Source organism: Pristiophorus japonicus, unplaced genomic scaffold (genome assembly GCF_044704955.1).
Source record: "Pristiophorus japonicus isolate sPriJap1 unplaced genomic scaffold, sPriJap1.hap1 HAP1_SCAFFOLD_190, whole genome shotgun sequence".
In the NCBI taxonomy this organism is placed as follows: Eukaryota; Metazoa; Chordata; class Chondrichthyes; family Pristiophoridae; genus Pristiophorus; species Pristiophorus japonicus.
In genome coordinates, this window is record NW_027251590.1 from 1,159,890 (window position 1) to 1,177,937 (window position 18,048).

Sequence of the window (18,048 nt, forward strand, 5' to 3'; positions counted from 1 at the left end):
GGTGTTGAGGGAGTGGGATCAGGGAGTGAAGGAGAGACAATTGTGGTGTTGAGGGAGTGGGATCAGGGAGTGAAGGAGAGACAATTGCGGGGACTGGGACTCCCTGAGATGCTCTGGCAGGGAGCCGGCACGGGCCGAGCGGCCTCCCTCTGTGACGTCACAACACTCTGTGACGTCACCATTCTCGGATGCTGTGCCTGAGTCCCGCCCCTCGGGCCCCCCCGATCGGTTGGCGGACCCGCCGCCACCTCTCTTCCTATTGGTCACAGCTCACGTCAGTCACTGCCGTGGAGTTGATCACGTGGCCCAGTCCGGCTCCTTGCAAGAAACCCCGTGCTGCAGCCGCTCAAGCTGCTCGGTGCCGCGGCCGCTCGGACGCTCCGGTTTGTAATTTATTTTTTATGTATCTCATCCGCCCGCGGTTCTCTCCGCGATTTATATTTTTAAAAACCCTCATTAAACTCTTTCCGCCGGTGATCCGGACTCTTCAGCGGGGTGTGCGCCGCGGGGCCAGGGAGCGCATGCGTAGTGCCCGCCGCGGCGGCCGGAGCGCTTTCTGGGGCGCGGGGGCTTGTGGATAAAGCAGCCGCCATTACTGTTGGCCCAACCTGTGCAGCAGCTGGGACCTTAAAATCAGCTTCACTTACTCTATGCCCCGGCAACCCAAGCTTCTCCAGCCTATCCCTGTAACTGAAGTCCCTCATCCCTGGAATCATTCTCGTAAATCTTTTCTGCACCCTCTCTAAGGCCATCACATCCTTCCTAAAGTACGGTGCACAGAATTGGACACAATACTCCAGTTGAGGCTAAACCAGTGTTTTATACAGGTTCATCATAATTTCCACACTTTTGTACTCTACACCTCTACTTATGAAGCTGAGAATCAAGAGGGAGTTAGATATGGCCTTTGCGGCTAAAGGGATCAAGGGGTATGGAGAGAAAGCAGGAACGGGGTACTGAAGGAATGATCAGCCATGATTTTATAGAAACATAGAAAATAGGTGCAGGAGTAGGCCATTCGGCCCTTCGAGCCTGCACCGCCATTCAATGAGTTCATGGCTGAACATGCAACTTCAGTACCCCATTCCTGCTTTCTCGCCATACCTCTTGATTCCCCCTAGTAGTAAGGACTACATATAACTCCTTTTTGAATATATTTAGTGAATTGGCCTCAACAACTTTCTGTGGTAGAGAATTCCACAGGTTCGCCACTCTCTGGGTGAAGAAGTTTCTCCTCATCTCGGTCCTAAATGGCTTACCCCTTATCCTTAGACTGTGACCCCTGGTTCTGGACTTCCCCAACATTGGGAACATTCTTCCTGCATCTAACCTGTCTAAACCCATCAGAATTTTAAACGTTTCTATGAGATCCCCTCTCATTCTTCTGAACTCCAGTGAATACAAGCCCAGTTGATCCAGTCTTTCTTGATATGTTAGTCCCGCCATCCCGGGAATCAGTCTGGTAATTGAATGGTGATGCAGGCTCGAAGCGCCAGATGGCCTACTCCTGCACCTATTTTCTATGTAATCTTTTTTAACCGCATTCTCCAGTTGCCCTGCCACCTTTTAACGATTTTTGCATACATACCCCCAGGTCTCTCTGTTCAGGCACCCTCTTTAGGATTCGACTATTTAGTTTATATTTCCTCTTATTCTTTCTACCAAAATGGATCACTTCACACTTTTCTGGGTTAAATTTCCTCTGCCACGTGTCCGCCCATTTTACCAGCCCGTCTATGTCTTCCTGAAGGTTATCACTCTCCTCGTCATTGTTCACTATATTTCCAAGTTTTGTGTCATGTGCAAATTTTGAAATTGTGCACTGTCATTAATGTATATATTTTTTAAAAAACAGTGGTCCTAGAACCGAACCATGGCGAACACCACTGTATACCCAGCCCAAAAAACAACCGTTCACCACTACTCTCTGTTTCCTGTCACTTACACTTTGTATCCATGCTGCCACTGTCCCTTTTATTCCATGGGCTTCAACTTTACTGGCAAGCCTTTTATGTGGCACTTTGCCGAACGCCTTTTGGAAATCCATGTACACTTCGTCAATCACATTACCCTCATCAAAAAACTCGATTAAGTTGGTTAATCATGATTCGCCTTTAACAAATCCGTGCTGGCTTTCCTTAATTAATCCACACATATCCAAGTGACTGTTAATTTTGTCTCTGATCACTGAGTCTAAAAGCTTCCCCACGACTGAGGTTAATCTGACTGGCCTGTAGTTGCTGGGTTTAATTTTACACCTTTTTTGAACAATAGTATAACATTTACAATTCTCCAGTCCTCTGGCACCATCCCCGTATCTATGGAGGATTGTATTATGGCCAGTACTCTGCGATTTCCGTCTCAATTCCCTCAGCATCCAAGGATGCATCCCATCCGCTCCTGGTGATTGATCTATAAGTACAGTCAGCCTTTTTAATACCTCTTTATCAATTTCTATCCATTTCAAGGGTCTCCACAACTTCCTCCTTCACTATGTGTATGGCAGCATCCTCTTCCTTGGTGAAGACAGATGCAAAGTACTCATTTAGTACCTCAGCCATACTCTCTGCCTCCGTGCATAGGTCTCCTTTTTGGTCCTTAATCGGCCCCACCCTTTTACTATTTATATGCCTGTAAAAGAAGATAAGCCTGCTCCGCCATTCCCCATCATAGACGGTCACCTCGAACGAAGATGACTTAATTCCACATGAGTTCACAGGTGTTTCAATGAAGGACCCGATGTTCCAGTCCTGAACTCCAGTTGAAGGGGTGGAAGATGCCTGTGCGTGGATTTTTTTAACGTGTGGTGACCGTTGCACATCAGCCACCACACGGGCTTGACAGAGCTTGGCCTTTATCCAGTGGTGAGGGTTAACCAGGACGACTGGAGACCTGCTCTGCACGGCTGATCATCGACCTCAACTCCACTTTCCCACTCAATCTCCATATCCCTTGATTCCACTAGACTCCAAAAATCTATCTATCTCAGCTTTGAGTATATTCAGAGACTCGGCATCCATAGCCCTCTGGGGCTGCAAATTCCAAAAATTCACAACCCTCTGAGTGAAGGAATTCCACCTCATCTCTGTCTTAATTGGCCTACCCCTTATCCTGAGACTGTGCCCCCTAGTTCTGGACACTCCAGCCGGGGGAAACAACCTCTCAACATCTACCCTGTCAATACCCTTCAGTTTCAATGAGATCACCTCTCATTCTTCTTGACTCCAGACTTTTCGATTACCTTTGATGTTGGCTGCCATTCTATTTTCATACCCTCTCTTTGCCTCTCTTATTTTCTTCTTCACTTTTCCTCTGATCTTTCTATATATAGCCTGATTCTTAGATGTATTAGCAACCTCACATCTGTCATACATGCTCTTTTTCTGCTTGATGTTTCATCATCTGGGGATCCTTGACTTTAGTTGACCTACTTTTACCTCTAGTGGGAATGTACCTCAACTGTACCTGAACTATTTCTTCTTTAAAGGCAGACCACTGTTCCATTACAGGTTTGACTGCCAATCTTTGATCCCAGTTTACTGGGCAGATCTGTTCTCATCCCACTGAAACTGGCCTTCCCCCAGTTAAACATTTTTACTCTAGATTGCTCCCTGTCCTTTTCCATAGTTAATCTAAACCTTACGATACTAAAAAGAAAGACCTTCATTTATATAGTCCCTTTCACAACCTCAGGAAGCCTCAGTGAATGAAGTACTTTTGGAGTGTAGTCACTGCTGTAAGGTGGGAAATGCGGCAGCCAATTTGTGCACAGCAAGCTCCCACAAACAACAATGTGATAATGTGATTATCTGTTTTTGTTATGTTGATTGAGGGATAAATATTGGCCAGGATGCCCGAGATAACTCCCCTACTCTTCTTCGAAATAGTGCCATGTGATCTTTTATGTCCACCTGAGCGAGCAGACAGGACCTCGGTCTAATATCTCATCCAAAAGACGGCACCTCCAACAGTGCTGTTCTCCCTCAGCACTGCACTGGAGTGTCAACCTAGATTTATGATCACTGTTCCCTAAATGTTCCCCTACTGACACTCGCTCCACTTGACCTACCTCATTCCCCAGAACCAGATCCAGCAATGCCTCCTCCCTCCTCGGGCGAGAAACATACTGATTGAGAAAGTTCTCCTGAACACACTTCAGAAATTCTTCCCCCTCTCTGTCCTTTACATGATTACAATCCCAGTCTATATTAGGATAGTTGAAGTCTCCCATTATTACTACTCTATAGTTCTTACACTTCTCTAATTTCTCTGAAAATTTGCTCCTCCATATCTTTTCCACTATTTGGTGGTCTATAGAATACACCTGGTAGTGTAATGCCACCTCTATTATTTCTTAACTCTAGCTATGTAGATTCTGTCCTTGACCCCTCCAGGGCAGCCTCCCTCTCCAGCACTGTATCACTGTCCTCAACCAATATTGCCACACCACCTCCTATCTGACCTTCCCTATCTTTGCTTACAACCAGAAATATTTATTAACCAATCCTGCCCTTTTTTAAGCTAGGTCTGTTATTGCCACAACATCATATTCCCATGTGGCTATTTGTGCCTGCAGCTCACCAGCCTTGTTTACTACGCTTCGTGCATTCACATACATACATCGTAAACGCATCTTAGACCAGCCTTAGTTGTATACCAGCCTGTATTCTCTCACTTAATACCTCACTATTTCTTACTTTAGTGCTCTCTGCCTCTCCCAATCCTGTGAGCACTTTATTTCCCTTTTATAATGTTACATCCTGGTGCCCAGCCCCTGCCAAATTAGTTTAAATCCCCCCCAACAGCCCTAGCAAACCTTCCCGTGAGGATATTGGTACCGGTTCTGTTGAGGTGCAACCCGTCTGGCCTGAAAAGGTCCCACCTCACACATAACCGGTCCCAATGCCCCAGGAATCTAACGCCCTCCCTCATGCATCATCTCTCCAGCCACGCATTCATCTGTTCTATCCTCCTATTTCTGTACTCACTAGCACATGGCACCCAGAGTAATCCGGAGATTAGTACGTTTTGAAGTCCTCTTTTTTTTTTAATCTCTCTTCTAGCTCCCTAAAATCTGCCTGCAGGACCTCATCCCTCTTTCTACCTATGTCGTTTGTACCAATATGGGCCATGACCTCTGGCTGTTCTCCCCTCAGAATGTTCTGCAGCCGCTCAGTGACATCCTTAACTCAGACACCAGGGAGATAACATAACATCCTGGAGTTACATCTGTGGCCGCAGAAACGCCTGTCTGTTCCCCTATCGCTACCACTATTGCTCTCCCACTCTTCCCCCTCCCCCCAGTACAGCTGAGCTACCCGTGGTGCTGCGGATTTAGCTCTGGCTGTACTCCCCGGAGGAACCATTGCCCTCACCAGTACTCAAAAGAATATTGGTTGAAGAGCGAGATGCACTCGGGGGACTCCTGCACTACCTGATGGAATAACAGTCCGCAGGTCCCGTGTTTGCACCGTGGTGATAGGCCCGGCTGCCCGAGGTAACTGGCTACCATCTTGGACAGGGAGGGATCAGGGTGCCTACGCGGCCATCTTGCTCATGGCTTTCTCCCCAGGGACAGGCCATCTTGGTACAGGAGCAGAGAGTGGGCGGGGCTTTTGCGGCCCCGTGACCAGGAGAGAAAATCATTGCCTCATTGATTTTATTCTCACTCGGCGCACAGCGGGTGAAGAACTGAACCCAACCAGAGCAAAGGGAGCGAGAAAACTGGGAATGGAAGAAAGAAATGTTGGAGATGGTGCGATGGGTTTGGATTTCAGCACAGGGAGGAGGGAGTGTGTGTGGGACAGGCATTTACAGCTTTGGGGGAACAAGAGAGGAAAGAATGTTGCATAGAAACTAAAATTGTCTGACCTCAATTTCTATCCTGCACTTCCTGTGCTGACTTTTGTAAACCCATTTTACAGGATATTAGACGAGGAGGATTTGCAGACGGGAAACTTGAACCAAACATGATGTCAAGATCTGACAGAGTCACTCGATTCATCAGGACCTGAATATCATCGGCCTTTCAAAGTAGGAGAAATGTTTGTCTGTTCTGTCTGTGGGAAAAGATTTCAAACATCAGTGTGACTGGAAAAGCACCGAGACACACACATCAGAGTGAGAGTGTTCCAGTGCACTGACTGTGGAAAGAGCTTTAACCAGTTACACAGCCTGAAAAAACATCGCACCATTCACAGTGGGGAGAAACCGTAAACGTGTTGTGTGTGTGGACCAGGCTTCAACTGATCGTCCAACCTGGAGAGACACAAGGACACCCGCACCATGGAGAAACCGTGGAAATGTGGGGACTGTGGGAAGGGATTCAATACCCCGTCCCAGCTGGAAACTCATCAACGCAGTCACACCGGGGAGAGGCCGTTCACCTGCTCAGTGTGTGAGAAGGGATTCACTCAGTCATCCCACCTGCTGAAACACCAGCGAGTTCACAATGGGGAGAGGCCGTTCACCTGCTCAGAGTGTGGGAAGGGATTCACTCAGTCATCCCACCTGCTGACACACCAGCGAGTTCACACCGGGGAGAGGCCGTTCACCTGCTCTGAGTGTGGGAAGGGATTCACTCAGTCATCCCACCTCACTTCACACCAGCGAGTTCACACCAATAAGAAACCGTTTAAATGTTCTGACTGTGAGAAGAGCTTTAAAAGCAGAAATCATCTGATGGCTCACCAACGAGTTCACACTGGGGAGAAACCATTCACCTGCTCTGAGTGTGGGAATCGATTCACTCAGTCATCCTTCCTGCTGACACACCAGCGAGTTCACACTGGGGAGAGGCCGTTCACCTGTTCCGTGTGTGGGAAGGGATTTACTCAGTCATCCCACCTCACTTCACACCAGCGAGTTCACACCAATAAGAAACCGTTTAAATGTTCTGACTGTGAGAAGAGCTTTAAAAGCAGAAATCATCTGATGATACACCAGCGAGTTCACACTGGGGAGAAACCATTCACCTGCTCCATGTGTGGGAAGGGATTCACTCAGTCATCCAGCCTGCTGGAACACCAGCGAGTTCACACTGGGGAGAGGCCGTTCATCTGCTCTGTGTGTGGGAAGGGATTCACTTGTTCATCCAACCTCACTTCACACCAGCGCACTCACACTGGGGAGAGGCCATTCACCTGCTCCGTGTGTGGGAAGGGATTCACTCAGTCATCCCACCTGCTGACACACCAACGAGTTCACAAGTGACTGCAGCGGTTGGATTTTGCTGTTACTGTTGCTGTTAATCACATCCTGGACTGAACCATGTTGGGGTTTGTTGCTGCTGATGTAATTAATCCCTATAACTGGGCTGGAGTTTAATTTTTTGGATATCATAGAATGGTTACAGCACAGAAGGAGGCCTTTCGGCCCATCGAAGCCTGTGCCGGCTCTCTGCAAGAGCACTTCAGCCAGTCCCACTCCCCCGCCCTTACCCCGTAGCCGTGCTTCAGGTACTTATCCAATTCCCTGTTTGAAAGCCATGATTGAGTCTGCCTCCACCACCCTTGCAATCCGTGCATTCCAGATCCTAACCACTCACTGCATAAAAAGGTTCTCCTCGTGTCGCCTTTGGTTCTTTTGTCAATTATCTTGAATCTGTGTCCTCTGGTTCTCGACCAATGGGAACAGTTTCTCTTTATCTACTCTCTCTAGACTCATCATTTTGAACACCTCTATCAAATCTCCTCTCAACCTTCTCTGCTCCAAGGAGAACCCCAGCTTCTCCAGATTATTCACGTAACTGAAGCCCCTCATCCCTGGAATCATTCTCGTAAATCTTTTCTGCATCCTCTGTCCAATAAATCAGCTTTGTTTCCTCAATAGTGAGTCGATTCCTTGATTTCTTTAATTGATGTCCTGTTACCGACTGTTCCATTTTTGAGCTTGAAATAAAGACTTGTGTTTATAAAGTGCCTTTCACCACCTCAGTACGTCCCAAAGCCCTTTACAACCAATGACACACCTTTTAAGTGCAGTTGCTGCTGTAATGGAGGAAATGCAGCAAACAATTTGCGCACAGCAGGCTCCCAACACAGCAATGTGATAATGACCAGATAATCTGTTTTAGTGATATTGATTGAGCGATAAATGTGAGCCAGGACACCGGGGAAAACTCCCACTTTGAAATAACGTCATGGGATATTTTATGCCCACTTGAGAGGTCAGATGGGGCCTTGGTTGATCGTCTCATGTGAAAGACAGCACCTCTGACAGTGCAGTGCTCCCTCTGTACTGCATTGGAATGTCGGCCTAGATTTTATGCTCCAGACTCTGGAGGTGGACTTGAACCCACAACCGACTGACTCAGAGACTAGAGTGCTCCCACTGAGCCACGGCAAACACCGCACTACTCCAGATTATTTCAGTTCTCTTACCGTCGGTTACTCTCATGGACAAGTCCGAGCTCCCCATACTTTCCACAGTGCCTCTCCTAGCCTTGGAATCCAGGGAAGGTATTGGTATTGGAAGGTATGCCCGTGTACCTGCCCTACGGTATGTTTGATGGGACAGCGTAGGGAGATCTTTATTTTGTATTTAACCCGTGCTGCACCTGCTCTGGAAGTGTTTGAAGGGCCAATGTAGACGGAACTTTACTCTAACTAACTCATGCCGTACTTGCCCTGGGAGTGTTTGATGGGACAGTGTACAGAGAGCTTTACCCCTGCTGTACCTGCACTGGGGTTTTTTGGGACAGAGTAGAGACATCTTTATTCTGTATTTAACTAGTGCAGTATCTGCCCTGGGAGAGTGTAGAGGAAGCTTTACTCTCTATTTAACGTGTGCAGTATCTGCCCCAGGAGAGCATAGAGGGGGCTTTACTCTATCTTCTCAGTGCTGTAGCATCCCTGGGAGTGTTTGATGGGGCAGTGTAGAGAGAGCTTTACTCTGTATCTAACCCGTGCAGTACCTGCCCTGGGAGTGTTTGATGGAACAATGTAGAGGGAGCTTTACTCTGTATCTAACCCGTGCAGTACCTGCCCTGGGAGTGTTTGATGGAACAATGTAGAGGGAGCTTTACTCTCTATCTAACTCATGCAGTACCTGCCCTGGGAGTATTTGATGGAATAGTGTAGAGGGAGCTTTACTCTGTATCTAACCCGTGCAGTACCTACCCTGGGAGTGTTTGATGGAACAATGTAGAGGGAGCTTTACTCTGTATCTAACCCGTGCAGTACCTGCCCTGGGAGTGTTTGATGGAACAATGTAGAGGGAGCTTTACTCTGTATCTAACCCGTGCAGTACCTGCCCTGGGAGTGTTTGATGGAACAATGTAGAGGGAGCTTTACTCTGTATCTAACCCGTGCAGTACCTGCCCTGGGAGTGTTTGATGGAACAATGTAGAGGGAGCTTTACTCTGTATCTAACTCATGCAGTACCTGCCCTGGGAGTATTTGATGGAATAGTGTAGAGGGAGCTTTACTCTGTATCTAACCCGTGCAGTACCTACCCTGGGAGTGTTTGATGGAACAATGTAGAGGGAGCTTTACTCTGTATCTAACCCGTGCAGTACCTGCCCTGGGAGTGTTTGATGGAACAATGTAGAGGGAGCTTTACTCTGTATCTAACCCGTGCAGTACCTGCCCTGGGAGTGTTTGATGGAACAATGTAGAGGGAGCTTTACTCTGTATCTAACCCGTGCAGTACCTGCCCTGGGAGTGTTTGATGGAACAATGTAGAGGGAGCTTTACTCTGTATCTAACTCATGCAGTACCTGCCCTGGGAGTATTTGATGGAATAGTGTAGAGAGAGCTTTACTTTCGATCTAACCCTTGCTGTACCTGCCCTGGGAGTGTTTGATGGAACAGTGTAGATGGAGCTTTACTCTGTATCTAACCCCTGTACCTGCCCTGGGAGTGTTTGATGGAACAGTGTAGAGGGAGCTTTACTCTGTATCTGATCTGTTATTTACCTGCCCTGGGAGTGAGTGATTGGACAGTGTCGAGGGAGTTTTATTATGTATCTGATCTGTGGTTTACCTGCGCTGGGAGTGTTTGATGGGATAGTGTAGAGGGAGCTTTACTCTGTATCTAACCAATGCAGTACCTGCCCTGTGAATGTTTACATAAGAATTAGGAGCAGGAGCAGGAGTAGGCCATCCGGCCCCTTTAACCTGCTCTGCCATTCAATGAGATCATGGCTGATCTACCTCAACTCCACGTTCCTGCACTATCAACATATCCCTTGATACTCTTAATATCCAAAAATCGATCGATCTCTACCTTGAATGTACTCAGCGACTGAGCATCCACAGCCTTCTGGTGTAGAGAATACCAGAGATTCACCACCCTCTGAGTGAAGAAATTTCTCCTCTTCAGTCCTAAATGACCGACCCCTTATTCTGAGATCATGACCCCTTGGGTTCTAGACTACCCAGCCAGAGGAAACATCCTCCCTGCATCTACCCTGTCAAGCCCTGTAAGAATTTTGTATGTTTCAATGAGAACACCTCTCATTCTTCTAAACGCTGAAGAATATATGCCTTGTCCACTCAATCTCTCCTCATAGGACAATCCTCCCATCCCAGGAATCGTTGTACTCCCTCAATGGCAAGTATATCCTTCCTTAGGTAAGGAGACCCAAACTGTACACAATACTCCAGGTGTTGTCTCACCAGGGCACTATATAATTGCAATAAGATGTCTTTACTTATACTCAAATTCTCTTGTAATAAAGGCCAACATACCATTTGGTTTCTTAATTGCTCACTGTACCTACACGTTAACTTTCAGTGATTGGTGTACAAGGACACCCAGGTCCCTCTGAACACCAACATTTCCTAATCTCTCACCATTTAAAAATACTCTGCTTTTCTATTTTTCCTACCAAAGTGGATAACTTCACATTTTTCCACATTATAGTCCATTTGCCATGTTCTTGCCCACTTACTATATCCCCTTGAGGTCTCTTTGCATCCTCCTCACAACTTACATTTACACCTAGCTTTGTATCACCAGCAAATTTGGATATATTACATTTGTCCCCTCATCCAAATCATTGATACAGATTGTGAATAGCCGGGGCCCAGCACTGATCCTTGCGTTACCCCACCAGTTACAGCCTGCCAGCCCGAAAATGACCCGTTTATTCCTACTCTCTTTTCTGTCCACCAGTCCTCAATCCATGCTAGTATATTACCCCAATCCCATGAGCCCTAATTTTGTTCAATAATCTCTTGTGTGGCACCTTATCGAATGCCTTCTGAAAATGCAAATACACCACTTCCACTGGTTCCCCCATATCTATTCTGCTAGTTACAACCTCAAAAAAAACTATAACAGATTTGTCAAAACTGATTTCCCTTTCATAAATCCGTGTCGACTCTGCCCACTCCTATTATTATTTTCTAAGTGCCGTTACCACGTCTTTAATAACAGATACTAGCATTTTCCCTACTACTGATGTCAGGCTAACTGGTCTGTAGTTCCTCGTTTTCTCTCTCCTTCCTTTCTAAAATAGCGGGATTACATTAGCTACCTTCCAAACTTCAGGAATCGTTCTAGAATCTATGGAATTTTGGAAGATGACAACCAATGCACCCACTATCTCTACAGCCGCCATTTTCAAAACCCTAGGATGTAGACCATCAGGTCCAGGGGATTTATCGGCTTTCAGTCCCATTAATTTGTTCCTTACTATTTTTTTACTAATACTAATTTCTCTCAGTACCTCATTCTTGCTAGACCCTTGGTACTCCACTATTTTCGGGAGGTTTTTCGTGTTGTCTTCCGGTAAGACAGATACAAAGTATTTGTTTAATTTATCTGCCATTTCCTTATTCTCCATTATAATTTCTCCTGTCTCAGCCTGTAGGGGACACACATTTACTTTTGCTAATCTTTTCCTTTTTACATACCTATAGAAGCTTTTACAGTCTGTTTTTATGTCTCTCGCTAGTTTAATTCTCTGCCCTAGTGAGCTGTGGAGGCTGGGGCATTGAATATATTTAAGGCGGTGATAAACAAATTTTTGAGCGATAAGGGAGTAAAGGGTTATAGGGAGCGGGCAGGGAAGTGGAGCTGAGTCCATGATGCTAAATTCTAAAATCCTCCCAACCTCCAGGCTTACTGCTCTTTTTGACAACAGTATAAGCTTCTTCCTTTGAATAATACTAGCTTTAACTTCTCTTGTTAGCCACTTTTCCTGTGAGGTTTTTGTACCTTAAATTATGTATTAATTCTTTAAATGCTTGCCATCGCTTGTCTACCGTCATATCTTTTAATGTAGTTTCCCAATCCACTTTAGCCAACTCTCCCCTCATACCTCAGTAGTTTCCCTTGTTTAGTTTAAAGACCCTAGTTTCGGATTTAACTAAATCACTTTGAAACTTAATGTAAAATTCTATAATATTATGGTCACTCTTCCCTAAGGGCCCCTTTACTACAAGGTTATTAATAAACCCGTTCTCATTGCTCAATACTAGATCTAAAATAACCTGTTTTCTAGTTGGCTCCTCAACATACTGATCTAGAAAACCATCTTGTACACATGCCATAAATTTGTCCTCCACACTATTACCGTAAATTTAGTTTGGCCAGTCTATATGTAGATTAAAGATATTAAGCCTCATCCTTTGATTGAAGACTATCTTTAACTTCTCTTGTTAGCCACAGTTGGACCACGATTCCTGAGGGTTTTTTGTGCCTTAAAAGTATGAATGTTTGTTGTGAACTATATATTAATTCTTTAAATGCTAGCCATTGTTTATCTACATCATACCTTTTAATGTAGTTTCCCAATCTACCTTGGTCAACTCACCCTCATACCTACATAGTTTGCTTTGATTAGATTTAAGACCAGAGTTTCGGATTGAACTAAATCACTTTCAAACTCAATATAAAATTCTATAATTATGGTCACTCTTCCCCAGAAGGTCCCTTTACTACAAGGTTATTAATTAACCCTTTCTTATTACAAAGAGGTTGCAGAAAGCTATAGACTGGTTGACTGAGCGGGCAAGGGACATGACAAATGTAATACAATGTGGGGAAGTGTGAAGTTATCCACTTTGCCAGGAAAAACAATATTTTTTGAATGATGAAAGACTGCGAAATGTTTGCATTCAGAGGGACCTGGATGTCCTTGTACATGAATCACAGAAAGTTAACATGTAGGTACAGCAAGCAATTAGGAAAGCAGATGATATGTTAGATTCTGTTGCAAAGGGATCAGAGTATAAGAGTAAAGAAGTCTTACTACAATTATAAGGGTGTTGGTGAGGCAACACCTGGAGTACTGTGTACATTTCTTGCCTCCTTACCCAAGGAAAGACATACTTGCCACCGAGGAAGTGCAACGAAGATTCACTCGACTGGTTCCTAGGATGAGGGGATTGCCCGATGAGGAGCGATTGAGTAGACAAGGTTTGAAGGACCAAATTGCCTACTCCAGCTATTATTTCTTATGTTCATACAATTGCACAACCATTGGAACACCCTCCCTAAACCTCTTCACCTCTCTTTTTCTTCCTTTAAGACGCTCCTTAAAACCTACCTCTTTGACCAAGCCTTTGGTGATCTGCCCTAATTTCTCCTTATTTGGCTCAGTGTCAATTTTTGGGGGGGCTAAAAATACTGTAGCTACTTGAGTAGCACACTCACCTGTGAGTCAGAAGGTTGTGGGTTCAAGTCCCACTCCAGGAACTCTGGCACATAAATCTAGGCTGACACTCCTGTGCCGTACTGAGGGAATGCTGCACTGTCGGAGGTGCTGTCTTTTGGATGAGATGTTAAACCGCCTGCTCTCTCGGGTGGATGTAAAACATTCCATGGCACTATGGCTAAGAATAGCAGGGGAGTTATCCCCAGTGTCCTGCTCAATATTTATCCCAATAATCAACATCTCTTTTTAAAAAAAAAAAATATCACATTGCTGTTTGTGGGAGCTTGCTGTGCGCAAATTGGCTGCCGCATTTCCCACATGACAAGTGACTACACTCCAAAAGTACTTCATTGGCTGTAATGAGCTTTGAGACGTCCGGTGGTCCTGAAAGGCGCTTTAGAAATACAAGTTGTTGTTGTTGTTTCTCTCGTGGTCACTGGGACCCTGAAGCCCCGGCCACTCTGTTCCTGCACCAAGATGGCCGCCCAGGGGCCGTAACCCGGACCTGTTCCCACGGATGAAGCCATCAGCAAGATGGCGGCCACTGACCCCGCTCCCCCGGGCCTGTCCCTGCGGTGCAGACACGGGGCCTGAGGCCTTCACCAGGTGATGAGGACGCTTCCTGGCCCACCCAGAGGTCTAATTCCTCCCCTGCGCCCACAGTCTGGGCTGAGGCCGGTGTCCGGTAAGAGTGGAATCAGTGAGGGAGGGGAGAGAATAAAGGGACAGTCTGCCCATCCAGGTCCATTTTCCAGTTTGGCGGAGTGTGCTCGAGGGAGACGTGACCTGGGCCCACGGCGTGATTGACGGGACCTTACGACCAATGGGGAGCGAGTGGGGCTGGAGGAGCAAGCTGATGGCGGGTACTCCAACCAATCGGGGAGCCCGAGGGGCGGGACTTGTGCCGCTGATTGGCTGAGCCACGGGGCGCAACTTTGTGCATTCCCTTGTTCAGGGCTGGGGGCCAGGGGAGGCTGTGGGCCTTTATTGGACACAAGGCTCTGGGGCTCACAACCCACTGGCTCACATTTTAATACAGACTTTTAAATTCATCAATCAAAGGGACAGGGTCTCTAACTCTGTTGTGGGACAGTTCCTGGGAGTGCATCACGCTGGAGGTGGCGGAGGATGATCCGTTGAACATGGAGGCTGGTGGGGTGAAAGGTGACAACAAGGGGAACCCAGTCATGGTTCTAAAAGGGAGGGGAAGGGGTGAGAGCAGAGGTGCGGGAAATAGGATGGACACGTAATTTAAATGGAGAAAAATTGCAAATTGTTGCAGTACCGAGAGACCTGGGGTCCCTGTGCATGAAACACAAAAAGTTAGTCTGCAGGTACAGCAAGTGATCAGGAAGGCCAATGGAATGTTGACCTTTATTGAAAGGGGATGGAATATAAAAGCAGAGAAATCCTGCTACAACTGTATTGGTGAGGCCACATCTGGAGTACTGCATACAGTTTTGGTCTCTGTATTTAAGGAGGGATATACTTGCATTGGAGGCTGTTCAGAGAAGGTTCACTCGGTTGATTCTGGAGATGAGGGGGTTGACTTATGAGGATAAGTTGAGTACGTTGGGCCTCTACTCATTGGAGTTCAGAAGAATGAGAGGTGATCTTATTGAAACTTTTAAGATAATGAGGGGGAGTCGACAAGGTGGATGCAGAGAGGATATTTCCACTCATAGGGGAAACTAAAACTCGGGGACAGTCTTAGAAGAAGGGGCCGCCCATTTAAAACTGAGATGAGGAGAAATTTCCTCTGAGGGTTGTAAATCTGTGGAATTCTCTGCCTCAGAGAGTTGTGGAGGCTGGGCCACTGAAGGCAGAGATAGACAGATTTTTGAGTGATTAGGGAATAAGGGTTATGGGGAGTGGGCAGGGAAGTGGAGCTGAGTCCATGATCAGACCAGCCATGATATTGAATGGCGGAGCAGGCTCGAGGGGCCAGGTGGCCGACTCCGGCTCCTATTTCTTATCTTCACCCCCCCCCCCCCCCAGGAGCCTGTTTTTCTCCTTGTCTCTAATGGCCGCTGGCCATTATCCCACCATTCACACCCGATCCTGACTAATGTTTTTCTAACTCCTGCCATTCCCATTTGAATTGGGCCCGCCCTCCCTGTTGTCTCTCTGATCTCTCCTGCCTTCCCCCCTTTCAGTGCTCCTTCACGATCTGCCCTTTGCCAACACTCTCCAGTTGTGACCAACCATTAACTCTGTTGCTGCCCACAGATGCTGCCTGAGCCGCGGACACTTGCAGCATCTTCTGTTTGTGTGGCCACAGACACTTTCCCTTCAGCACCGCGCGCCCTGCATTGTTCGCCCATTGATTGATTGGTGCCGCCATTGGCTGAGTGCTGCGCGCGGGCGGGCGGACGGTTTGTTGGCGGCTCCGCTCGCGGCCTTTGAGCTCGGGGGCCCGGGGCCAGCCTATGGTGGGAGATTGGCCACGGACGGACAACATTTCGCAGCCGCGCGCCCAGCCTCCCTGCGGACTCACATACTCACGGCGGGGACGAGCCTTGGTTACTGTCGGGGGTTGCGGGGAGTTCGGGCGCCATCTTTGGGTAGTACGGGACCGCCCGCCCCGGCGAGCAGGGATTCCTCGACGCCACAATGCTTTCCATTGCCCCGCTACAGGGAGTGTGCGCGGCGGCCATCTTACTGCAGGGAGGCCATCAGGTGCAGGATGGGGACCAGTGACATGAATACATGAGAACATAAGAAATAGGAGAGGAGTCGGCCATTTGGCCTCTCAGGCCTGCCGCCATTCAATAAGATGATGGCTGCAGCTTCTGGGGTGGTTCTCCTTGGAGCAGTGAAGGTGCAGGGCAGGTTTAACAGGTGCTCACAGTCAGGAAGGCTTTAGATTGAGTCAGGGAACAGAGTGGTTCTGCTCACACAATCAGAGAATGGTTACAGCACGGAAGGCCATTCGGCCCCTCGAGCCCTTGCCGGCTCCCAGCGAGTCCCACTGCCCCGCCCTGTCCCCCAGCCCTGCAAATGTTTTCTTTCAGATACTTATCCAATTCTCTTTTGAAAGCTGTGATTGAGTCTGCCTCCACCACCCTTTCAGGCCGTGCATTCCGGATCCTAACCACTCGCTGCATAAAAGGAGAACAACCCCGGCTTCTCCAGTCAATCCACGGAACTGAAGTCCCTCATCTCGTGAATCATTCTTGTCAATCTTTTCTGCACCCTCTCGAAGGCCATCACATCCTAATGAGCGGTGCCCAGAATTGGACACATTGCTCCAGTTGAGGCTGAACCAGGGTTTTACAACGGTTCATCATAACCTCATTGCCTTTGTACTCTGTGATGCCCAGGATCCTGTAAGCTTTTTAAACTGCTTTTTCAACCTGTCCTGCCACGTTCAGTGATTTGTGCACATATACCCGCAGGTCTCACTGTTCATGCACCTGCTTTAGGATTGTACCCTTTAGTTTATATTGCCTCTCCTCATTCATTTAATCATGCTTCTCTAATTTTATTTCTTAACTCAGATTCACGGCCTCTTTCTCTTTATTTCTTCCTCTGAGCCCCTCAACTTCATCTGTCAGTGTAATGTTGGTGCGTGGTGATTGATTGATCTGGGAACCAACAGGAAGAGAGCTCAGAAGCCGGAGGGCCCAGGGAGCAGCGAGTTCTGTAACCAATCGCGGTGCTTGAGGGATGGATCCTGAGTCGGCCAATCAGGTGAGTCTGAGTGAACCCCTGTTAAACTTTATTTTTTTTAAGTTAAATCGAGATTTCTTTTCTCAACAAAACAGTTTAACATCCGTCAGTTTATTTTGTTTCCTTGGAGTTCCTATTATGAGTTTCAGACACTTCAGTGCTAAGTGGACCAGGTGTTTAAAGGTCATTCATTTCCCTCTTTCCATGTCGCTGTTAGTTAAAGGTACAGAGATTGATTCCCTCTCATTATGCATTTGTAGTCGTTAAAGTAACATCCTTCCTGTTGGTAGTGAGTCACATTCTGTGCTGGGTGAGATGGCTGCTGGCATCAGCCTTTAAAATACTCAATCTTCTTGTTCAAATCTCTCCAGGGCCTCACCCCTCCCTATCTCTGTAACTTCCTCCAGCCCATCAACCCTCTTAATAGTTTGTTTTCTTTGGAACAGAGGAGGCTGGCGGGGAGCTTTAATGAGGTGTATAAAATTATGAGGGGCCTAGATCGAGTGGATAGGAAGGATCCATTTCCCTTCGCAGAGGGGGCAGCACCCAGCAGAACTTTTTAGCCAGTACATTGCAAGCCCAACAAGAGAGGGGGAAGTTCTGGACTTAGTATTAGGGACTGAAGCTGGGCAGGTGGGAGGGGTATCAGTGGGACAGCATTTTGGTGCTAGTGATCATAATTCAGTTAGATTTAGGGTAGTTATGGAAAAGGACAAAGATCGACCAGGAATAAAAGTTCTCAATTGGGGAAAAGCTAATTTTACTAAGCTG

At 47.1% G+C, this 18,048-nt stretch overlaps 1 protein-coding gene across 2 annotated transcripts; it reads left to right on the forward strand.

The window, feature by feature from the left end:
- Positions 1 to 298: 298 nt before the first annotated feature.
- On the forward strand, positions 299 to 17,141 carry LOC139243890 (endothelial zinc finger protein induced by tumor necrosis factor alpha-like). 2 transcript variants are annotated; one of them, XR_011589748.1, is made up of 3 exons: positions 299 to 383; positions 5,925 to 7,457; positions 17,106 to 17,141. XR_011589748.1 is itself a non-coding variant. In XM_070870907.1 (2 exons), exon 2 carries the CDS (start codon positions 6,286 to 6,288, stop codon positions 7,210 to 7,212), a length of 927 nt encoding a protein of 308 aa, XP_070727008.1. In that variant the 5' UTR covers positions 299 to 383; positions 5,925 to 6,285; the 3' UTR covers positions 7,213 to 7,935. The 2 variants fall into 2 exon arrangements, 1 of the variants encoding a protein (XP_070727008.1); XM_070870907.1 differs by lacking the exon at positions 17,106 to 17,141 and having other exon boundaries at positions 5,925 to 7,935.
- Positions 17,142 to 18,048: the final 907 nt, after the last annotated feature.